The sequence below is a fragment of the Papaver somniferum genome, chromosome 8 (assembly GCF_003573695.1).
Source record: "Papaver somniferum cultivar HN1 chromosome 8, ASM357369v1, whole genome shotgun sequence".
NCBI lineage: Eukaryota > Viridiplantae > Streptophyta > Magnoliopsida > Ranunculales > Papaveraceae > Papaver > Papaver somniferum.
In genome coordinates, this window is record NC_039365.1 from 173,265,139 (window position 1) to 173,290,435 (window position 25,297).

Genomic DNA, 25,297 nt, shown 5'->3' on the forward strand with positions numbered 1-25,297 from the left:
AATGTTGCACTGTTTAATTTCACTGTAAATGCTCCTGATTTGTGTATGTTACTATGTTATCTCTGTGATGTTTACTGTTTTGTGTGTATGTTAGGCTAAAGCCTTTGAAGCATTGGATTGATTGAGCAGTGGGGAGAAATTAGTGCTCACTAGTGACTGTGAGAAAACTGGTTCTCTTCCCACTCTAGTTGTATGCCTAGGCTCTCTTGTTTTGTCAACTGTTAGCTTCTCAAATGTTATGATTAGTTTACTGTTGTGTGTCAATGCTAGGTTAGAGCCTTAGAGCATCGAGTTGATTGAGCAGTGGGGAGAAACTAGTGCTCACTAGTGACTGTGAGCAAGCTGGTTCTCTTCCCACTCTAGATGAATGCCTAAAGCCATTGCCTTGGCTTTGTTTTTTTTCTTTCCTTTCTTTACTTCATTGTCAGCTTATCTCCACACTCCTGCCCTTGGCTTAGGCCTTGGTTTACATCTTTGTTACCTTTGTTTCACTGTCACTTTTCCACCATTACTTCACTGCCATCTCTTCTTTTCTCCTTGCCTTGCTACTCAGCTGCCTTGGCCACTGCCCTGCAACCCTGCTGCTGCTGCTGCTTTCCTTCCTCTTGCTACTGCTGCTGCTACTTCTTCTCCTGTTGCTGCTCCCATCTCCTGTTGCCTTCACTTCTCCAGCCTTGCTGTGCTCCTGCCAGGCCCAGCCTTGTTTGCTGCTACTGCTCCAAACACAGCACAAGCCCAGTTCAGTTCACAGCTAAGCCCAAAGGCCTAGCTAAATCAAAACTCAAGTTCAGTCCACCAAAGGCCTAGTTCTCTGTCAAGGGTACTCAAAGCCCATTGACACTCAAAGCCCAGTTCATTCTTAGGGAATAAGGTCAAAACCCAAACTCAATTAAAAGCCCAGTGCACTTCAAGGGCCAAGCCTAGTGCACTTCAAGACCAACTGAGCCCAAGCTCAGTTCACTTCATTATCAAACAAGCCTATAATCCAAAGGTACCCTAAGCCCAAAGCCCAAAAGGCTTCATAGTTAACCAACAACAAATTAGAGCCCAAAATAGCTAGAGAACTCCAAACACACCCAGTCTCTGTGGATCGACCCGTACTTGCACGAGCTACAACCGACGACCGTGCACTTGCGGTATTACTGTAGGCCCGTTTCATTTCACTTCAATTTTATACGCTTTCCCGGGTCCACCATCAGCATACCCTATATGAAGACACAATCAACATTTTTTGTTTCTATCTACCTCTTTTAAGAAGATGAATGAAAATCTTAGTCAAACACCCCCACATTTTGACGCATTCATAAGAAGGTCATCTACCTTTCCATAATTCATATGGAGTTTATCTGATCCTTAAAAGGGTACTCTATTCAGGATATACTAGTTAAGAGGACTGCCTCCTCCCACAAGGCCGTAAGTAATCCAGAACTAATCGACATGGAAAATATCATCTCCTTAAGGATATGGTTATTATGTTTAAGGCTTCTAGTTGGTTTTCAACTTAAAGTTTACACATCTTAAGGCTTCTAAGGCATCATCCTTATCCCTAAGCAAGTATACAAGATCATACCTCGTACAATCATCTATGAAAGTTATAAACCATCTCTTACCATAGTGGTTTTGGGTTGAACTCATGTCAACTAGGTCTAAATGAATTAATTCTAAGGGATTAGGATTAGTCTGAACAATTTTGCTAAAATATTTTATAGCATATTCTGATTCTGCAAAGATTTAACTTTTGTGTTCAATATCCAAACTAAATTTGGGTACGCATCCCACGCTAGCAAGTTTATGCATTGACTCAAAGTTTAAGGTTCCATGTCTACCATGCAAAACATTCAATCACACAAAGGAAAACACAAGAATCAACTACTTCGTCATTTTTTGCGTTAAGCATATATAGACCCAAATTCCTATAACTCTTGCCTAAATAATCATTTTCTAGTTACAACAAGTTTTCCAGATTCAATTAAAATCTTAAATCTTTTACCATCTATAACAGAATAAGATACAAGATTCTTGCATATTCCCGGAACATGAAAACTTCATTCAATGTGAGACTATTACATATATGAGCTTCTGCTCGACCCTTTCCTTTTATGCAACCTCTGTTGCAGATGAGTTACTCATATAGAATTTCTCGACATCCTCTATCCTCTGATAGAAGGTGACCAGGTCTCTGTTTCAACAAACATGCTTGGTGGCTTCAGAGTCCACCTACAAATCTCTCACATTGGTTATTAAAATAACTTCCGAAATCATGCCACTGAACTCGTTCTAGTTTGTTTCAACTAAATTGGCATTAACTTTCTACTTATTAAGGTTTTTACGTTGTCTACAATTTACTGTCATATGGCCAGGAATTTATAAACATAAAAAATCACCCTTAATTAAAGTAATGCTAGATTCAGGTTTACGAAACATACCTTTCTTATGAAGACCACGCTTAGAGTTGCATTCGATGTTCTCACCTTTGCCAGCTTTGGAAGATTTGTTTCCAACCACATGCGCCTATTAGCCATGTCCCTTGAAGATGACACCTTTATTCACAAATCACAATTCCAAATCAGAAATTACAATATGTGTTTTGAAGATAACATCTAGATATAAAAACTTCGTTTGAATCACCGTTTTAAAAAAAAACTCATGGTTACCCCGCAAAAACTAATTTAGTCAACAACAAATTTCTGCTCGTCAGAATTTTTCAGAAACGTTTCTCTGTTTTGTAAAATATCAAAAAAATATTTTTACAACTCCAAAAATTCCGAAATTTTGTGTGGTTAACTTTCAGGATGTCTTCTACATCATGTCGAAAGGTATCAACGAAATTCCTTTTAGAACTGACCAAAAATTTGTTTTTCGTTTTTCACTCCACAAATAACATCCATGATTATTACAAATTCTAATATCTTAAGATTGTTGGGTGCAATAATCAAAAACAAGGAAAATCAAATAAGCAAAAGTTATTGATACTTAGCTCCTTTATAATGGAAGTGATCGATTTGACGAAAAGGACGAGCTCCCCATTCTCCGCAACAGCAACAAGGAAAAACGTAGGAAAAACAGAGTGAGTCACTTGTTCGACACGCTGTCCTTAAGACATTAGCATCCGGATGCACTCAAGAGTGATGCTATATCCTTCACATGATAGATATCTCCAGGATAAAATAGCCTACTACACCTACTACTAACATATGTAGTAGATGCTCAACTTGAGCTTGGCAACTCCGAAAAAACCCTTAAGGAAAGCCACGAATGCTTAAGAAAACAACATAAAAATATTTCCCTTGGGGGTCTCTCTAAAAAATAGAGAAACCTCTTTCCCATAGATTTTACAAAAGTAGTGAATTTCTTTATATAATGGAATAATACAACTTAAAAAGATGAGCTCCCCGATGTGGGACTAAAAAAGCTTATATAGTCTCTTAAAACAACTAAAAAGTGGAAACTCCACGGTGTGGGACTAATAAGTTTTTCATTCACAAAAAAAATAATAAATTATAATTCTTATTAAAAATTTAAAAATCATATTTTATTAATCGTTTTCCAACAGTTCACATATACACCGTCAACTCCATGGGATAAGAACAGGCAGACAGTATCTGTAAGAATATTTATACCCATATAAATATCCTCTTGGTCCATGCAATAACTTGGTTAATTATGGATTATGCTAAATATGTTGGTTACAATTTTGGGATCCATTCATATTCCCTTTTCTTGATGGACGGACGAGATTGAATGTTAATTCTAATCCTATGAACCTTGGTCCTCCTTCTACCTATAAAAGGAACTCAATAACCATCAATATTGAGTTCAAGAATTTTATTTATTCATTTTACACAAAAAGGGTCAAGAAAGAGAAACCAAAAGTTCTATAAATTATTCTGCTCTAGGGGTGTTCTTGGAGGACATCTTGGATTCAATCAATGGCATCCTCGGGTATCTTTTTGTTTTAACACAACTATGCTTATGATGTGATTATCATGTTTGTTCAAAGATTCTTTATATATAAAATAAAACTTATATTTGGCATCAAGAGCTTGGTTTAGAACTCCATGATTGTCCATGATGATTGTATGCAATTGTTGTGTTGATTTGAATCTATTATATGTCCGTTTGATTTATAATAATCATATGCTCATCGTGTCCTAATCAATTGATGTGTTTCTGTTCCATTTTTTTTTACATGAAACAAGGTGTTTTATGAATTCATGAGTAAAATAACCAAAATGATGTTTTCTATTCTCTGAATTAGGGTTAGATTGATTACTGTATGGTTTGGTTATTTCTCAATAATGCATATAGGGCTTGAATTAAATCAAATCAGAAACTCACATAAGAAAACATGTTTAATTGATTTATCTTGGTTGATATAACATGTTTTTGTGTGAACTCTTGCTTGACATGAAAATATCATGATTTATTTGATTTATCTGATTGGTTAATTCATGATTAAAGGTCTGTTTTGTTTGAAAAGTACTCAAAACGTTTGTTGTTTGATTCATGCGATCGAAAGGTTGATAATCGTAACGTATGCGCTAGGGTTAAGAAAATATTTACGGTGGAATTAATTTCAATCTCTTCATGATTTTTTTTTTTTTTGATAAAGAAATCTCTTCATGATTCTGTAACTGTATATGGCTCACTATAATTGTTGTTAGATTACTTGGGCTTGGCCCAATATGGTATGTTTTCTGAAAGAGTAAACGCACAGTCTGTTTGACATGAAAGTGAAAGTGATTTTTTTTTTGACGTATTGAAAAACTCCGACTTTGAGTGTCTGTTTGACTTCCATACATTTGACCTTGAGTGTCTGTTTGACTTCCATGCGTTTGACTTTGAAGTGTTTGTTTGACTTCTGATGTTGATCATTGACTTTTGACTTGCTGTTAACCGTAAATGTTTGACTGTTTAATTTTGGGTCTCAATGTAGTATGAACATGTAATTCATGAACAACCTTATTGTATGACAATGATTTTAACATGTATTGGGTTATTAAAATGTTTGAATTGTATATTTTTTAGTTATCACCACAGTGATACTAAAATATTATGTTATATAAACATGTCATTGTAAGTCTACATCGTTTTTTGTGCAATGACATGAGAACAATTATCTCCCAAAAGAGATGTTTGTTCAAGTGTTTGTATACATAGATATTAAGAAATTAACTATTTGATCATACATATTAGAATGAAAAGTTACCCACAGATTATCTAATTCACATGTTTGAACAAATATTATGATTATGTATATAACCATAAAAGGAATAATGTCCACAGATGTTTGTCTTTGCTTGCTTATTTATGTGTATATTTTTTGTGACTTTATGACATGATTGATGTTTTATTTAAGATTCTACCCACATGAGTTTCTTAATTTGTATGTGTGTGAGTTTGACTTTGTGTATCTCTGTCATGTTTTACAACTTCTAGTTCTAAGTCTTTGCATTCGTATACTTCGTCTATCTGATTCTTCAATGGCACCAACTTCCCAGAATGAAAAGAGAATGTTGAGTTCACTTTGGGTGTGCATGATATTGACCTTTCTCTTCAAATTGAAAATCCAATTATACATGATAAGAGTTCTACTGAAGATAATGATCTCTTAAAAAAAGTGGGAGAGAAGTGATAGGCTAAGCATACAATTGATGGGAATGCACATTGATGCAAACATTAAAGAATCGCTTCCCAAACCTAAAAATGCTAAGGACTTTATGGAAATTGTAAAGGAACGTTATAAGACAGCGGATAAGTCTCTAGCTGGGAAGTTGATGGCTGATCAGACCACCATAAAGTATACCGGTGTATGATCAATGCACCAACACGTAATTGAAATGCGAAGAATTGCTGCTAAGATCACTGAGATGAAATTAACTGTGGATGAGAATTTTCTTGTCCAATTCATTCTCAACTCTCTTCCGCCTCAGTATGCCCCTTTTCAAGTGCATTACAACACTATGAAGGAAAAGTGGACCGCAAATGAACTGGGAAACATGCTGGTTCAAGAGGAAGCTAGGATAAACCAGCAAGGGATTAATCAAGCACATTTCGTCAATCGAGGAGTGAATAATAAGCGCAAGCCTGCAAAGGCAATAAGTTAGCACCACAGAATAATTCTGGTCAACCTGAAAAGAAGAAGGCAAAGAAAGATGACAATAAGTGTCGTTTCTGCAAGAAACCTGGTCATTTTCAGAAAGCTTGCACTAAGCGTCAAAAATGGTTCGAAAATAAAGGTAATCCGTTGCGATTCGTAAGCTATTTTGAAACAAATTTGACTGTTAAAGAATCTTCTTTATCATGGTGGTTTGATTCTGGTGCTAATTTTTATGTTTCTAATTCGATGCAGGGATACCTTTCAACCCAAATCACAAACCAGAATGAAAACTTCCTTTTTATGGGCAATGGCAATAAAGCCCCAGTTAATGCTATAAGCACCTATCTTCTGATTCTAAGATACTTTTTTGATTTGGAAAACACTCTTTATGTTACTATTTCCCGCAATTTAATTTCAGTTTCTCAACTAGATAGACAAGGTTTTCAATTTCAAATTGCAAATGGATGTTTTAGTTTGTTTAAAGATTTTAAAGTTATTGGTTCTGGTTATCTTTCCGATGGTCTTTCCAAGTTACATTTATCATCAATACCTGGAACTATTTAACTGTGCATCATGATGATAGAACTGAACATGTTGAGGGTAATTTCTCATTCTTGTTTGATAAGAAGCTGGGATATATATCTCGTGAGAAGCTTCAAACATTGGTAAAAGATGTGATTCTACAGGACCTTGATTTTACTGATTATAAGAGTTGTGTGGATTGTATTAAAGGCAAGATGACAAAACACACAAAGAAAGGTGCCACAAGAAGTTCCAAACTCCTTGAAATAATACATACAGATATTTGTGGACCCTTCGACGTTCCAACTTTTGGAGGAGAAAAATATTTTATCACCTTTATTGATGATTTTTCACGTTACTGTTATCTTTACTTATTGCATGATAAATCTCAAGTTGTGAATGTTGTAGAGCAATTGATTACCGAAGTTGAGAGGCAATTAGAAAAGAAGGTGAAAATCATTAGGTCTGATAGGGGTGGAGAGTATTATGGAAGGTATGACAAAACAGGACAACATCCTGGACCTTTCGCTTTACTTCTTCAAAATCTTGGAATTGTTGCTAAATAAACAACGCCAGGTTCACCTTGGCAGAATGGTGTAGCGGAAAGGAGAAATTGTACTACAATGGAAATGGTTAGAATCATGATTAGTCATGCGAGTTTACCCTTAAGTTTGTGGATGTATGCTCTTCGTTATGCTGTATACATTTTAAATAGAGTTCCAAGCAAATCAGTTCTAAAGACTCCTTTTGAACTATGGAAGGGATGTAAACCTAGTTTAAAACACCTGGAAGTTTGGGGTTGTTCAGCAGAAGCGAAAGTTTATAATCTCAAAGAAAAGAAATTGGATATGAAAACTGTTAGCGGTTACTTTATTGGTTTTCCTGAAAAATCCAAGGGTTATATTATTTATTGTCCTAAACATAGTATGAGAATTGTTGAAACTGGAAATGAAAAATTCATTAAGGATGGCGAAGTTAGTGTGAGTACACTAGTGCAAGAAAAATATGTTTAAGAAACAAGAGTAATAATCCCTTTACCTCAGATTTCTACAGATATTGTGACTCCTCCGGTTGTAGAACCGATTGATGAGGGAGAAACAAAAATAACGGCACCAAAGCTTCATGATGAGACTATTTCCACTGAATAAATTGTAGGACAACCAAAAGAATTAGCCTTAAGAAGATCTACTAGAGAATGGAAAAAATCTATTGATGATGATTATTTGGTTTATCTACAAGAATCAGATTTTGATTTAGGGATTGTGAAAGATCTAGTTTCTTATTCACAAGCTATCAAGTTTAGTAATTCTGGTAAATGGATTAATTCTATGAAAGTAGAGAAAAAATCGATGAATAATAATGGAGTCTGGGAATACGTTGAATTGTCTGAAGGACACAAAACAATCAGGTGCAAATGGATGTGAAAACATCCTTTCTTAACGGTGAGCTTGAAGAAGAAATTTACATGTGTCAACGTAAAGGTTTTGCCTTAGAAGTACAGGAACACATGATCTGCAAACTTAAGAAATCAATTTATGGACTTAAGCAAGCCTCCAGGAAGTGGTATCTAAAATTCAACGAAACCACTCAAAAATTTGGTTTTGAAGAAAATGCTGTAAATCCATGCATATACCTCAAGATCAGTGGGAGGAAGTTCATATTTTTGGTATTGTATGTAGATGACATACTACTTGCGAGTAGTGATCTTGTCCTTATGCATGAAACTAAGGAATATCTCTCGAAGAATTTTGAAATGAAAGATATGGGTGAGGCTTCTTATGTGATTGGGATAGAAATATATCGTGATAGATCACTTGGAACATTATCAATCTCACAGAAAGCATATATCGAAATAATTCTAGAGATGCTTGAGATGAGTGCATGTAATCCAAGTATAGTTCCGGTTTCTAAAGGAGACAAGTTTGGACTCAATCTTTTTCCTAATAATGAACTGGAATGTACACAAATGGATAAAATTCCTTATGCTTCTGTGGTGGGAAGTTTAATGTATGCCCAAGTTTGCACACGACCATATATCAGCTATATAGTTGGTATGTTGTGAAGATACCTTGTGAATCCTGGAATGGAACACTGGAAAGTTGCAAAGAAAGCTTTGAGGTACCTGCAAGGAACGAAGGATCATCGTCTCACATTTACGAAGTCAGATCAATTTGAGTTGGTTGGCTATACAGATTCCGATTTCATGGGATGTAATGATACTCGAAATATAACTTTTGGATATCTTTTTCTATTAGCTGGAGGAGCAATATCATGGAAAAGTACAAAAGAGTCTATCCTCACTGGCTCAACAATAGAAGCTGAATTTGTAGCATGTTATGAGGCTACAAATCAAGATTAGAGCTGAATTTGTAGCTGAATTTGTATTGTTCATGGCCGCGGAGTTTCATCTCAATGTTTGGAGACCTAAATTTTTCCTCCGCACCAGTGAAACTTTAATGTGATAATACCGCAGCAGTATTCTTTTCAAAGCACGTTAGAGATATACTAAGGGTTCAAGACATATGGATCTGAAGTACCTATGCGTGAAGCAAGTTGTTCAGATGAAAAAGTTGTTCATTGAACACATATGCACAAAACTTATGATTGCAGATGCATTTACGAAGGCGTTACCTCCCAAGACATTTTTAGAACATGTTGGAAACATGGGTCTTGAGGGACTAACAAAGAATTAGTTTCACTTAGACTTTTGCTTATGTTTGAACACTTATTGAGATCTTATTATTGTTATTGTTGTGAACTTATTTCTGTATCCACTTTATTATACTTTTATGTCATTGGATGAATGTTACAGAATTTTTTTTCTTTTGAAGACATTACTGGACCATTATGATATCCCTATTTAAGGCCTGATTAAGTAAGTTGTTTGTGTTGTGGTACATGGAAGGGAACATGTTGATAACAAGACAATGTGCCACCGCCATGACTCGCATAAGTAATTTGTTTGGTTGAGGTATTACGTTTGACCATTGAATTTGTTTAGCAATTATGCGCGCTTATGTTTTTCTACGATTAACCATTAAATATATTATCACATGGACCAGTGGGAGAATGTAAGAATATTTATACCATATAAATATCCTCTTGGTCCATGCAATAACTTGGTTAATTATGGATTATGCTAAATGTGTTGGTTACAATATTGGGATCCTTTCATATTCCCTCTTCCTTGATGGACGGACGGGATTGAATGTTAATTCTAATACTATGAACCTTGGTACTTCTTTACCTATAAAAGGAACTCAATAACCATCAATATTGAGTTCAAGAATTTTATTTATTCATTTTATACAAAAAGGGTCAAGAAGGAGAAACCAAAAGTTCTACAAACTATTCTGCTCTAGGGGTGTTCTTAGAGGACATCTTGGATTCAATCAATGGCATCCTCAGATATCTTTTTGTTTTAATACAACTATGCTTATGATGTGATTATCATGTTTGTTCAAAGATCCTTTATATATAAAATAAAACTTATAGTATCATCTCTTGGTTTGCTTTTTTTTTTTACAATGGGGCCATTGACAACATTTTTGTAGTCAAAGCATGTTTTCAAATGTTCTCATTCTCGTTGATTAAGCGATTTCCAATATACACTTGTATAACATACAATGATCTTCACTCGAGCATTCTCATTAGCGGTATATACACCTGTATTTTATTTGCATTATTGAAATTTTTTGAAGGGAAATTAAACACAAACATTTGCTAACCCGTGGAATGAAGGCGAGCTAAAAGGTCTTATCACATTTCAGCAAGGATATAGAATGAAAGTACGCAAAAAGACCTTTCATGCAACTGTTCCATGAATCTTTAAGTATTAACATATTTGAGTTAAAGAAAATATCTAGATGAAAATTAAGATAATTGAGATTTGCACAAATCTGTTGAAATGGATAATTAAGATATTTGAGTTAGTCTAACTATGATTAAGATATTTGAGTTAGTCTAACTATGTCGCATGCTATTATCAGATGTCTAGGACAAATATAACTACTCATTAATTTCACCTAAGTCATGTAATAAGAAAATTGTTCGTATAATTCATCCAAGACCACAATAGAACTCGATTCAATAACTTCAATGGTTCCTTACTTCAGAAAATTCTTAACATATAAGTCTCTGGGTAAGTTATATTCATTCATCTACACATGAATATTTAAAAACATTCCCTGACCTCTGTAACTACTCCTTCACACTGCACATAATTAAGTTCACAATGGACTTAAACTTATAAGAAGTAAATCTGCAACAGAACGCACAAATTGTTGACAACAATGATAGAAAAATCAAAACCAATTTAAAAGGCTTACCTTAGGCAGTATCGTAACAGGCTAACAACAGTAAAAGCTTCAACGCTTCCATTGTTCTAGGATGCGTCAGAACAATACTTTTTTCATTGGTAATAGCTTCATCACAATAAAAGATATATAATGAAACTAAACTTTTGGAAAACATAGTTCTATAATTATGCATCAGAACAAACCTTCTATGGTTAGTGATTTTTTCTGTATTCATGTTCAGGTAGCTAGGTTTCCTCTTCTTCCTGAAAAGTCCGATATGAGCCAACAATAATAAAACTAAAAGTCTAGACAGGTAGATAGGAAGAGAGATAAAGAAAAAAAAATCAAAAATCAAATCAGGGAAGAGATTAAAATCAAGAAGGTAAATCACCGTGGAGATTTAGAAATAGTACCATATAATAATGAAAAGAGATGCGTAATTGCTTAATCGAGGAAAAAGAAAGATGGAGGCAGAGTTAGCTTTCACACGGTGAAAGCAAAGAAAGAAGAGAGGTGGAGGCGAATTATATTCTCTCATCAATTAAGCTTAATGATGATCTTTACATACCCTTTTTTTTTTCTCCTCGTTAGTTTCTTTCTGCCATGATTTATGCGAAAACTTTGTAATTGAAGAAGTTTACGTTATGAATTGCATATATAAACAAAGGATGAATCACGACTTCCTTCTAACACGATTTTCTTTACTTGCATATAATTTTCCATAATTACAGTCTAACGCAAATTTCCTTAATTAAATATACACGGTTTCCTTTCCTTGCATATAATTTTCCGTAATTACATTCTAACACAATTTCCTTTGTAACACGGTTTAATTAAATGGGAAGTAAAGAGTTATTATATTTGTTTCTTATAACGATTTTAATATAAGTGTGGTCCACCTTTGACGGTGTTAGAAAGGTACAGTTAAGTTTTGATGTAAACATGGTGTAAAATTTTTATTTTAGTTCAAATTCTGACATAAGTATTGTCTATCCATTTTTTTGTCTACACCGTTATTAACGAACAGTTAAGTATTTGATGTAAACAAAATGTAATCAAATTTTAATTGTGACAACCAATAGAGTTTTGCCAAGTGTCCTCACCATAGCTTGTGCTATTTCGGCCAATAGAATGCGAGGGTTTCACCACCGTTTAACGTGAGAGCTTTATTTGTCAAGGCCTTTAAGGGAGAAGATTATAGAGGTGAAAGATATCATCTAATTTCAATCCAAGGTAATCTCAGCTAGCTAAATTCCGTACTATTAAGTACAAGCTTTATTTTTTTCGATAGAGAATTCCGTACACCAAATTTTATTGTCTTTTTACTTATTTTAGTTTCGGCAAGTTTCAGTGGTACTAGAAAAATTTACACAAAATTGGTTAAAAAGACTAAAATCAACAATTCCTGGGTGAAAAAGACATCGAGATTTTGATACTATTTAAATGGACAAAAATGTAAAAATAGCCAGGATGTAAATAGTTTCATCCTACCAATTTTCAAATACTTTTTCTTATTTTTAATTTACATCAGGATGCATCCAGTTTCATCCTTACTATTTTTTAAGTTTAAGTCAGGATGACTCCAGTTTCATCCTTGCCATTTTTTTAGTGTCCATTTCACCCATACTAATTTTTACTCGTCTATTTGAACCATGTTTTAAAAATATTTAGACAAATGACCCATTTTCCGAAAAATTTAGCAAAGAATTAAGAAGAGTTCTTCTAATTTCTAAAGCCTAGCTGTAACGCGTGATTAGCAAAAATCGAAAAATCGTGCTCAACACTAAATATCCACTAAATAGTATAAGACTAATGGGTTAGTTGTTTAGGTCCATACGTCAATCTCGAGTAGTTTCTTTGTCCTCTCTTTTGTTACTGTATACCGCCGAAGAAGTAGAAGAACACAAGCGTACCGAACTCCAACAATTAATAGCATGATAAGTTATCAAAGCATGTGTGTCGGTCTCCTTGGGACATAAAACACAAAGTAGATCTAATAATAATAACGGGCCCCTAGGTCAGCTGGTCATCCCCGTTCCCCAAAATTTAATGCGTTCCAGGAGGTCACAGGTTCGAGTCCCCAATGGCGTAATATTGCAGGAATTAACATGGAAGGTAGTGTTAGTTTGCCCCCCTTGTGACACAATCTCAGCCCCCCTCCCGCCGTTTCGGCTTCCTTGGCTAGGTTACCCATGAGACTCGCTGGTAGATTAGCACAACAACCTGTTCAATTAATGTAATAGTATGTCGTTGGAGCTTAGCTTGTTAGGCTTCCAACTAGTTTCATGTAATAATATTCATCCAATAATATAATAAAATTTAAAATAATAATAATAATAATATAATTTCAGGTGATTTTCCTTTTTGGTATTTTTCGATGCTAAACCTTCTTTCCAAACCCTAAACCATTCAACGCATCTTTTACTCGCCTCTTTTACTCTCCTTTTTCTCCCTGTTTTTTTTTCTTTCTCTAGCTGGTTCGTGGAATGAGAATTAGTACGTATATACCTTGATAACATGTTAATAAAATCTCCTTGCATTTGATTCACATACTACATTGATCTCGTATGTAGTTAATTTTTTTTATTTCCATATTTTTGTATAGAAATTCAGGCTAGGCACGATATCTAATTATGAGACTGAGTAGAGGTGGAAGTTTCATAGCGTTATTGTGTGGAAGATAAAAGAGTGAGTATTGAGTCATAGTGTATATACTCGGATTGTTGTTCTGACACAGGAATAGATAAAGATTGAGAAGTAGATAAATCACGAAAGGGAAAGATAGTTTCATGAAATACTACATCACGGGATACATAGGTAGATTTTGATTCAAGATCAAAAATAATGTAACCTTTCTGTCCATATGGATAGCCAAGAAATATGCCCGGCTTGGCATGTTGATCAAAATTGTTAGATATGCGAGCGTTTATGCCAAAACAAAGACAACCAAAAACACGAAGTGAAGAATAATCTGGAGGTGAATGCAGAAGCATTTCATGTGGATATTTATGTGATAAAACTGGTGTTGGCAGTTTATTGATAAGATATGTAGCAACCAAAATACACTCACCCCATAAATGTATGGGTAAGTTAGCTTGAAATTGTAATGCTCGTGCTACATTAAGCAAATGACGATGTTTTCTTTCAACAATTCTATTTTGTTGTGGAGTGTAGATACAACTGTCTTGATGTGTAATACCATTATGGTGAAACTAAGATTGGAGTTCATTAGATTTGAACTCAGAGCCATTGTCAGACCTAAAAATCTGAAGATGAGGGATAAGTAATGTGTTAATACCAGAGGAGATGCTGGTGATTTTCTGCCCATACTTTTTTACAACAAAGGCAAAAAAAAATTAGAGAAACTTTAAAGTTTCAGACTTTACCTTCATCAAAAGCACCCAAGTACATCTAGAATAGTCATTGACAATTGTTAGAAAATACTTGGCACCAGTTAAATATGCAAAGGAGAAAGGTCCCCAAATGTCAGCATGTATTAATTGGAAAGGATGCTTAGAGAAAGAAACACTTTTATTAAATTTAAGGAGAGTTTGTTTTGTCCTGGGGCATACATCACATAAGTGTTTAAACGAAGAATGAATCTAAACAAATTAATTTTCTAAAAGATTAAAACAATCCTCATTGGGATGGCCTAGACGACAGTTCCAAGTATCGAATGGCTTATTTGCAGCTAGAGAAGAAACAGATGGTTGAAAACTAAAATGATAATGGCCAGCAATTCGCCTACTCCATCCAATCTCCATTCTCGTGTGAAGGTCCTGAAAGATACAAGACTGATGTGAGAATTTGATACAGCAGTTTGCTGTGCTTGTAAGTTGACTTACAGAGATCAAGTTGAATTTAAAACGTGGAATATGAAAAACATTGAGTAATTGAATATTGGGAGATAAATTGACTGTCCCAATATGAGTCACAGAAATGTTTGAACCATCTGGTAATTGAACCGTGATTGGGTTCATAACTAACGTATATGAAGAAAAACAAGAAAGAGTGGAGCATATGTGATGAGTAGCTCCACTGTCTACAATCCAAACAGCATAAGAACAATTTAGGTAAATACCTGCAAAGTTTGCAAATGGAGTGACGCCATTATCTTCATTTTCTGGTTCAAGAAAGGACATGAGTCTTGCATATTGAGCAACAGTTATACCCGGAGCAGCAGGTGTAGCCGGAACAGCAGCAGCAGCATAAGCCGGAGATGAAATATCTCGTGATCTAGGTGGATCCTTTGGGTAGCCATTGAGTTTCCAGCAGGTAGTCTTAGTGTGTCCATGCTTATTGCAGTGGTCATAAAATGGTCTTTGCATTTTGTTTGTACCATTGCCAGAACCAGGTTTGTTTCCAGGATTGAAATAAGACCTTGGATTTGGTCTAGCTGAATAAGAGTCACTACGAGAGACATTGAGTTTTGCAGATTCAACATGAGTAATGGAGCATGAGTTTATACCTTGTTGTGTTTCCTCCTACCTTACAGGATTGTATAGCTTTGCTGCAGATGGCATTGGCTCCATTAACATTGACTGCGGAGAGCAGAAAAGCGATCATGAAGACCCTGCAGGAATTCCATTGAACGATCTTGATTGTGGTGATCTAAAAAATTCGTGCCTGCTCCACAGATGCAAGGGACGAGAGTCCTGAATGAATCCAGTTCATCCCAAAGAGACTTGAGGCGAGTGAAATACATTGAAACATTCAGATTTTCTCGTTTCAATGAAGATATTGATTGTTTGAGAGCAAAAATCTTAGGAGCATTGGTATGAGAGAATCGGTTTTTGATCTCTAAACACTGGTCTCTTGCGGATGGGAATGATTGAACACTCCCACGGATTTCTGGGTCAACTGCGTAGGCAACCCAGCTACCAACTAAGTCATTTGCTCGAGTCCAATGGGAAAGATCAATTGGATTAGTGAGTTTCAAAATGGATCCATCAATATAACCAAGTTTGGCTTTAGCACTTAGGGCCTTTTTGATTCCTCTTTCTCAGGATGTAATAGTTATCACTGGTGAGAAGAGGGGTGAAGATGACAGTGATAGGATTGTCAGCTGGATGAACGTAATAGGGGCCTGATGGGGATAGACTTGATTCCCTATTAGGTGGATTATCATTGGGAGGTGGAGGTAGAGTTTCATCCTCAACAACCATTGTTGATGCAGTTTCAGAGAATTGAGAAAAAAAATCTAACCTAGCTTTGTATTATCATAAAGAAATATTGGTTTGGGTTTTGAATCTCATACAACTGTAATGAGATTGATTTCATTATGTTGTATATATACTGATTATACAATTACATAGAATGAGTAAAGATCCTAATACTATAATTACATCAAGAGAAATAAATGTATTCCTATAAATAAAACAAAGAAATTAAAACTAATTACATCAATATTATTCTTTGCATGTACTAATCTTCTTTCCATATTCTTATTTGCATGTATTCAATCACATATTATTCTTTGCATGTGTTAATCTTCTTTCCAAGTTTATCAAGGGACTGATAAACTTATTAAAAAGTCACACAAAATATCTCCTCCTTCCTCTTTTTCATCCACCACCACTCTAGAGCTCTACCAAAAATCCATTAATGGAGATTCTAAATGTAATATTCATGTAATTTCAATACTCATAGTATAGAACCATGGATGTAGATCACATTGATCGAACCATGTAAAACAATCCTTGTGTCTCTTTACCTTTTTAACACTTTTGTCATCATTTTCGTGTTCAATAAGGTTGGATCTAGAAATTATTCACACAATATCATAAGGGGTGCAGTTGTGGGATTATCCGCAACTACAATGTATGTGTCAAGGCACAAAAGAGCTAGTAAATGCATTGGCCGTAGCCCTTTGTTTTTTATACACTTGAGGAGAATATGAGAAACATCGAAATTAACAACAAATAGATAACATATAGTTATGTTTCCGGAAGGCGTAGAAAATGAACATAAGCACAAAATTAAAAGAAAATAAACAGAAGTAAGCACGAAATTAAAAGAAAACGATACTGAAACCATTTTAGGGATTTAGTACGTACCATCATCTCTTACAAACACTTGAAAGAAAAGGTAAAACAGAAAATTTTCCAACTCATATCCACCATTGACAGTGTCAGTGGCAACTTGTTGATGAAAATGAACTAAAATTGGGGTAACGAACATTCTCTTGGCATAACTCCGTTGAATCTTTTAGTATCTTTGCAATAAGCATAGATCAACTTGTTGATGAAAATGAACTAAAATTGGGGTAACGAACATTCTCTTGGCATAACTCCGTTGAATCTTTTAGTATCTTTGCAATAAGCATAGATCATACTTTTGTTTCTATACCAATCCATTTGACCCTTTTTAGCATTAGATAGCTTGCTGTAAACCGGAGATGTATACCAGTTTTTAGGGCTGGCACACTGATTAATACTGACTGGTCCGTTCCATTTGCAAGCTCTTGCCCTAAACCTGCGATAGTGAGCCGTGAATGGAGCGTGGGACCAGTCGGCCTTGTCACGACCTCCTCTTGTTGCCCAGTCATCAGCATTCCACAAACTTGTATAAACTCCCATTCCTTGTTTATTTGGGTATGGAACTCCTTGGCTTTCGTAGTTTCTGTAGACACGAATTGGTATGCTATCTACGTACCACCTGAGATGCCAGAAATATTAAAAAGTTATCATTAAGACCACAACTTTTCGTATATAGACACGTCCGAAACTCCAAGCACAAGAGTTTAGTTTTGTTGGTTGGTAATCCTAAAAGCACATCTTTGTATAGAAGAAAAAAAAGTCTAACCCACTAAAAGCTGATTGCAAAATGAACAACATAATTGATATACTTACACAATCTCTGTTGGGTTCCAGTGAATGGTGTAGTTGTGGAAAGCAGCAGTTGGATCATACCATGGAACAAACTGTTCTTCCCTGTTTCCCTTTCCCTGACTGTAGACATTCGTGTGGATTGTGTAAGGTTGTCCCGTTACATTTCCTAAGAACTCGAAGTCTATTTCGTCATGCTTATCACCCTTAGATGACAGCTGCATGTCAAACGTATATTACATTATATTTCAGAAATTTCATATTATGGAAAAGTGATATTCAGGATCAAGTATATACATGCAAGTATTCATTCATATATTTCATAACTACTTACATAAAAAGTTGTAACAATCCCTGCAGAATTTCCAGGTACCAGTTTGATTAGCATTTCAATACTTCCGAAGAGAAATGCTGCCTTAGTCTTTGCTGCAGAACCTGAATTTTTGTCAAGAAGTTTAAGTTCAAGCTCATCACCATGAATGGAAGCATATCCTTTACCCCATGTAATGACCATACTCTTAGCAAGAGCATTAGCATTAACTTGAAGGCTATGATCAAATGCAAGAATTACAGATATAACTAAGGCTAAGAAAATAGCCTTCATGTTTCCCTCCATATATATGTTCCCAATCAACCCTTAATATAACTGTGGTTTTTGAACTGATTAATAACTTCAACTCTGTAGAATTGAAGTTATTGGGATGTTTGTTTTGAAGTGTCAAGGTTGCCTTTTATATAAGCTGGTATCTCATCATAACAAATTTTTGTTCTTCATTCATGTTAACCACTAATTGGACTTTTTTGGAACATTTTTAAGTTTTGGCCAATTTTTCTCTCTGAATATTTCCATTTTGATCATTATCTTATTTGTGCTTACACATAGAAACATTTTTATATTTTATGAGGAATTATCATCCATGAACTTATACAATTTAGAGAACCCATCAATGACTTGAGAAAAAAAAATTTAGCTTCTCATTAAATTAATATGATATGGTGGGGTGCAAACTGCACCGTCATGTTGGGCACGAAGTCTTGGGGCCAATCCTGCTACGCCTCGAGTGTACAAAAAACTGTGTGACTTTTGAAGGCCCATGTCTTACGGTTGATTTCTTCTTTAACTGGGACTATTGTAAAACTGTAAAGGAAATGAAGATTAACATGTTTCTCATGCAATGGTAAATGCCGCCTCAGTGCCTAATTAATATCCTACATTATTAATGTGGCAGTAGAAATCGTGTATCGTTTCAGAACAAAATTCTTGTTTCATATGGAAAGTAAAACAAAAGAGTACATGATTGCAGGGGCAGTTATCTGCCGCGAATAGGAAGCAGATATTACATTAATTTGTTGTTGGTGGGGAAGTAAATGTGCGGAAAGATTTATTCTTGCTTCCTTGTTTAGTTTATCAGCGGTCGTGTTGGGCATCTTAGGGATGCCTGTGTTCACATCTTGCATGCAGAGTTCAGCCAGCAGTTACCTGCACTGTTGGTTTTCACGTGCCATGGGACTGTTGATGTCGTGGTTGACTAGGTCCAATAGTTGCTACAATCCGATCGGAAGCTGATAGATGAGATAGTTGACCGGAGATTCATCTCAACGCATGATGAAAGGAATGGGCCTCTGCCTGGCGCTGAGTAAGTCCAACCTGATCCAACAACGTGTACCAAAGATTTGTCATATACCGAAAAGAGTACAACACCATATTTCATGCAGTCGGCATGCTCTTTAGAAGAGGCATCTACGTTAATAATCCATCTAATTTTGTTCTAAACGGAGTTTATAGACTATACATGCTGACAAGGTTTGAAAGTTCGCGTTTTTGAACTTAGTGACTAGAAACTAGGTGGTTCGAACTTCTACCCTCCTAACCTTTTTAATTTGCCGACATGGTTTCAAACCTCAGTACAAATGCCAGCATGATTTGAAATCCTGTACAACAGGGAAAACTACTTATGTGGACAGTTTATTACTATTCATTTCATTTCTATTCAGATAAATCTGAAATTATACAAATTAGGGTATCTGCTAATTTCGATCCTAGTTCGAACGTCATGGTTTCCTTTTCTTTATTCGCAAGTGGCACTAGAAATAATCGGCATTTGGCACCGAATTAAGAAGAGTTCTTCTAAAACCAAAGCTGTAACGCGTCATTAGTAGGTAAAACAATGAAAAATCGTGCGGAACACCAAGTAGTAGTGGACCAGTGGGCTAGTTGTATAGGCCCAGACGTGAACTCTTTATTGTTGTTTTTTTCTCTTTTGTTCCAATATAGGACCGAAGAATAACAAAAATACCTAATATGTACACCAAAATGAACCTAATATATATGCATAGACCCAACAAAAATGGTGCATTTTCTTCATTAGGCTTTTTTTGGCAATGAGAATAAAATCTTTAGGTAGGGTGTAAAATCAGATCTTCATTTTTCGTTTGTGAATTGTGAAGCAATTCTAGGGTGTCTAGCTTTTTTTTTTGGTAATGATATAAGAAGATCTTTTGGTCATTCTCAAGGCAAAAATACTTTCACTAGCAAATCTCTTCTTGGGGAATCTAATTAGTGGGGAGTCTCCCATTAATATCTGTGATTCTGTGCTTTTTTGTTTCAACTTACAGCACAATACTTGATCATATAAATGCATGTGAAAGATTTGTGAAAATCTTCTAAAAGATGTCAAGAATCTCTTATTTGGAGATAAATAGATATACCAAATCTCTTAAATAAGATTAGTTAATTACTATGCAAGTAAAAATTATCTGCTACCTAGATTGTATATACTTGGAATTTGGACACCTTAATTTCTGGTTCCAGTTAAGCTTAATTAGCCTTAGTAAGTTTCCAGCTCTAAGTAGCTGCTATAGCTATGTACGGTACCTAGCTAGCTGTTACATTGCATGGTTGAAACTATTAAGTAAGATTATCCTCGCATCATGCCTTGTATATCTTCTTATCATCATTTTGGCCAGTGTTGGCCGAACTGCCTGAGGTTAGGTTCGACTCATTTTCGCCATTGTTGGCATAGTTAAAGTTTGGTTCAATGGTTTTCAATTCATGCCATTATTTATAATATACAGTAGTTTGATATATGGGCAGGTCAAGTTGTACATATCACCGATCATACTGCTGTAGAAACTCTAAGCAAGAGGAGTATAGAGCATAATATAAGAGATCATATCCATTAGCATCCAGAAATTGAAGGCAGTGATATCTAACTAGGCCACTGATACACGTAATTACTCATTAATTTGGATAACTCGCAGTGCAATGATTATGCACAGCATATAATTTATTTATTTTTGATCTGTAATAAGGGATTTTATTGAAAGAGGACAGACAAGCTGCCAAAAAAATTACAAGTTACAAACTCCGACCAGGGAACGACAGTGTATCCACCCAAAGAATGGAGAGCTGAGAATTACCAAAACAAGGAACTACAGAGAAGATAAAGACATAAAAACAAGCCAAACAAACAGATCAAGAACCTTACATACAGTATATAATTAAGAGAAACCTTACATTTAAAAACAGACAGAGACTCTGCGAACTGATAAACTATGAGATATTTAACAACGGGTGCAGATGCAAGAGTGGCAAATTTTGAATAGAGAAGATACTAAGATTTTTGCATTATCTATCACTATAATATTTACTCATATACTCCATGCTAGCGAGGAATACGTTAAATTCTGTAGTTTTCTTTTGTAGCTAGAATCACCATGTAAGAAAAGCAGTATCTTGTAGATGCGCCTCTCTAGCTAGTATACTTAAGGTGTCGAAGTTGTTAGCTGGTAATAGTATCCGCGACCTGTGATCAAAGCTCGTTTACATTAAACATTAAAAGGAAATGGCCGAACTCAAAATATTACTTGTACTTGCTTACTATATTTGAGACAATGAGATACACCTTCTCCATTTGCTATGTCAAATTAAGTTCTCGGTTATTCTCTTTTCCATGTTTTGCATACTGAAGCTAAAGACAAAATCTATTTAAGATTAAGGGAGAAGCTCAATGAATTAGCTACTCTAAATACAAAACACACAGATGAACACGTATAATTAGCAACTTGTTGAAACTTTTCATTTCTCATCTCTACCATTACAGAAGTAGGAGTAACAATAATAGTTGAGAAAAAAATATCAGCAAGAAGAATTGTTTTATAAATTTATCATGTATTATGCAGATAGTAACTCTATCATCTTCCATTGCATAGGAAAGGATGGAGTACTAATCCACAACAAAATTAACGCAATTGATCTGTGTACGTACATTTAAAAAGTTCAACACAGTTATGCTTGTTGAACCAACTATTATAGATGAAAATGTGAAACCCACTGCCTTCTTATGAATTGCACAAGAATTTATCGGGGTGAAATCGAACTAATTAGAGAGATAGCTTCAGATCCAAATCTATTTCTTCATTTGAGTATTCCCCCGAGTATTGGCTGCTCGACCCCATTGAGTTGCACCTATCTTTCCTTGTTTTCCTTGTTTGCGCTGAATCCTATACAACGAATAACAGCTTCATTAATTAGTGAAAAGTTGAACTAACAAATTTAAGAAATGAAATGATTTTATAGAAAGTTACCTCCAAGTTAAAGCTCATTAGCGGCCTAGTCATGCCAGGTTGGGTGGCGTACTGACCGCCAAAGAGACCATTGTTTTGATTGCTCCATCTGTTCATTGCAGGATAATTTGGTTAGATATACAGACATTCTTTTGCTTAGTACAGGAATGAATAAGCTTTTAAGCTTGCTGATCAATACCCTAGTTTATGAACATATATGCCTCTAAAAAATTGTGATATATAAAGTCGTTGGGTGATGATACTAACGCCTTAAGTTCCAAACTCGTCACCGCCTAAATCCTACTAAAAGATAAAAGAAGTTTACCCTAGTTTTATGACGAAGAACACAAAGGACTTGGTCAGTATGAGAAAGTATAATTACCTAGTTGTATTACAAGATTGAGCATCCAAATATCGAGCATCAGTTCCTTCCATCTCTCTGTAGCCCATCTGATCAATTACCAAATTGTGTTATCATTAGTTTTCATTTTGGCAATAATTAAACTCAGGATGGTTCATATGAAATACAAAGGGAAGATGCAGAAGAAAAACCCTAATTTTAGTTGATTTTATATTATAATCAAAATACACCTAATTTAAAGATAAAATAAGAGATCATTATTGAGTCTAAGATTTCATGTTTTTTGAGATTGATTTCATTCCTATATTTTATTTGATCATATCTCTACCACTGGATATTTTTACTCTTTGACTAATAATAATAATTAACCAGTGATTAATTACCATGATATTAGGATGATGATGTTGAGGATGATAACCATAAGATGGTGATGAAGAATACGAAGACGAAGGAATCGATGAATTTGTTGTTTCTAGTACTCTCACATCTTCCTGCAACCATTATATTCAACCAAACATCAAAACTTAACCAGGAGATAATTAAGACAAAAATTAAGGATTAAGGTGTGATGAAAGTCTAATTACCTGATGATGATGAAAAGGAGAATTAGGAGGAACATAAGCACAACCCAATTGTTGATGTAATCTAATCTTCTCAAGCTGAGCAACTCCAAGTCCTCTTTGTGGTTGTTTAGGTTTGTCTGAGTTGCTTTTCTTTCCTTTCTTTGATGAAGAACCAGACCCAGAACTAGTAGATCTTCCATTTGATCCTCCGCCAATACTTAATTCTCCAAAATAACTGCTACCCATTTTTCTGTTTTGTTTAATCTCTCAACAGTCTTCTGTATGATCTTCTTCTCCTGTTTACTAGACTATGGAAGTGTAATGAGATTCTGTAGTGAATATAGTTCGCCTTATAAAGCTCCTAATATTTTTGATTATGCGTCGCTGGATATGATTCAATTTATGAGTATAAAATGTTTATAGATTTTTTTTCTTTCTTTTCATGTTGTTTTTATAAGAACTTCTATAAAAGAGAAATGAAAATTTAATTCTTAAATATTTTTCCTTTTTAAACTAATTTTTTAAAAGTTTTCTTTGTTTAGACTTGAAACTTCTAATGGCGGATTGAAAGCGATTGTCATTTGAATCTTTTTAATTAATTATCGGCGAAAATCAATTACCTACGGGTTTCTTATTTTGGCCCAACTCAGCTGGATCCTAGCTAGTGTACAGTAAATCACCGGATTTATTAAGTGTACAAAAGGATGTATACCCGCGGCTACTCGTATTGTGCATTGGATTTAGGATCACGAGAAATTTTGCCGGCGCGCAGCTTAATCAATTTTGATTTATCAGCATCACAACCAAAAATATTTAATCAATGATACCGATGTTAGGGATAATTAATGTACTTAAAGGACCAGAAAATGTTACAGCCTACATGCTGAATATACATTCCCTTCTCATTTTCAAAAGTAAGATTCTCCGCAATCAATAATTGGTTAAATGCACGTTTAATTGGAAAAAGCTAGCTACATTGTTTTGACATTATCAATCAAAACCCGAGGAAGATATTAGACCGAGTTGATAGTAGATTATTTGGAGTTTGGTGACTTTGGTCAAGTCGTACGGTCATTCATGTACGGGTATAGCTTAACCGATCTGCTAAACAATTGCACTCCCTCCCTACATAAAGTAAGCTTGTAATTGGACTCTTAACTCAAAACCTAATTCAAAACCAGTTGGCAATACTTTAAAGAAGAGTTCACGCCAACAAGTGACAAGCCGGCTAGGCGATCATCAAAAAGAAAAAGGATTGGCTCGATTACCTTAGGTAAAATGGGCATGAAACTGAAAAAAATTAATATATTTGATACCAAAATCGGCTCCGGAAAAAAATACCATCGGAAAATCATCTCAAAAAGGAAAATCCGATTGTTAAACTTGTGGTCCACGATTAACTGGACAAATATGGGAATGGTGCAACCAATAGCTGCGTTTAGTGTACAACTGTTTAATTTGAAAGATATACTCCCTTGGTACCACATATATAGAATTCTCTTAAATTAAGAAATCTTTTTTGATTTCACAAATATCCATGTTTTTTCCTGTTTTGTCCTTGTTATATTTCCTATGTTAGAGACATAAACCCAATTGTGATGATAACTAAGCAACATAAATAAGGATAAAATAGTTAAAAACTATCTTGAAATTATCATTCCGCCTATCTAATGGTACAAGTAAAAAGCAATATTCCGCCAATAAAATAGGTACGGAGGGAGTATAAAACTAGTATATATTGTATAAATTAATACTAACAATAAAAGTTAGACCGTATAACAGTCACTTTCATATTCTCTGATTATACTTTCAAGAGATACGTTAATTCTGGGGAGAAATAAAAATCTATCTCCATATATTTTAGTGAAATATTATGCCAATTCAATCCACCCCATATTTCCTGAAAAATTCTTTTTCATTAACATGTACCAAAAATAAAGTAAGCTGAAACTTAATTTTGCAAACTCTCCAAAGATCTTTCTTGTGCCAGATGAGTTATTTGTTTAGTTGTCATTTTTAGATCTCAACTAGGTCTTCCATAGATGTAGGATTTATTGAGG

The 25,297-nt window shown here is 34.9% G+C and overlaps 2 protein-coding genes across 3 annotated transcripts; both read right to left on the bottom strand.

The window, feature by feature from the left end:
* Positions 1-16,764: 16,764 nt before the first annotated feature.
* LOC113305218 (probable xyloglucan endotransglucosylase/hydrolase protein 26) lies at positions 16,765-18,382 on the bottom strand. Of its 2 annotated transcripts, XM_026554303.1 has the most exons (4): positions 18,082-18,382; positions 17,772-17,965; positions 17,231-17,577; positions 16,765-17,134 (listed from the first exon to the last, which is right to left on the bottom strand). In XM_026554303.1, exons 1-4 carry the CDS (start codon positions 18,361-18,363, stop codon positions 17,079-17,081), a joined length of 879 nt encoding a protein of 292 aa, XP_026410088.1. In that variant the 5' UTR covers positions 18,364-18,382; the 3' UTR covers positions 16,765-17,078. The 2 variants fall into 2 exon arrangements, with proteins under 2 accessions (XP_026410088.1, XP_026410087.1); XM_026554302.1 differs by having other exon boundaries at positions 16,765-17,577.
* Positions 18,383-21,898: 3,516 nt separating this feature from the next.
* Positions 21,899-23,666, bottom strand: LOC113302212 (protein SPEAR1-like). Its single transcript, XM_026551084.1, has 5 exons — positions 23,259-23,666; positions 23,058-23,165; positions 22,696-22,763; positions 22,335-22,422; positions 21,899-22,250 (listed from the first exon to the last, which is right to left on the bottom strand). The coding sequence occupies exons 1-5, from the start codon at positions 23,481-23,483 to the stop codon at positions 22,131-22,133; spliced, it is 609 nt and encodes a 202-aa protein (XP_026406869.1). The 5' UTR covers positions 23,484-23,666; the 3' UTR covers positions 21,899-22,130.
* Between the last annotated feature and the right edge of the window lie 1,631 nt (positions 23,667-25,297).

Coding starts and splice junctions, on each gene's coding strand:
- LOC113305218 (XM_026554303.1), bottom strand. CDS start 18,363: ATGGAGGGAAACATGAAGGCTATTTTCTTAGCCTTAGTTATATCTGTA. Junction 17,966..18,081: donor GGATTGTTACAACTTTTTAT/GTAAGTAGTTAT, acceptor TTTGACATGCAG/CTGTCATCTAAGGGTGATAA. Junction 17,578..17,771: donor TGGAACCCAACAGAGATTGT/GTAAGTATATCA, acceptor CTGGCATCTCAG/GTGGTACGTAGATAGCATAC.
- LOC113302212 (XM_026551084.1), bottom strand. CDS start 23,483: ATGGGTAGCAGTTATTTTGGAGAATTAAGTATTGGCGGAGGATCAAAT. Junction 22,423..22,695: donor CAATCTTGTAATACAACTAG/GTAATTATACTT, acceptor TGCAATGAACAG/ATGGAGCAATCAAAACAATG. Junction 22,251..22,334: donor TAATGAGCTTTAACTTGGAG/GTAACTTTCTAT, acceptor TTCGTTGTATAG/GATTCAGCGCAAACAAGGAA.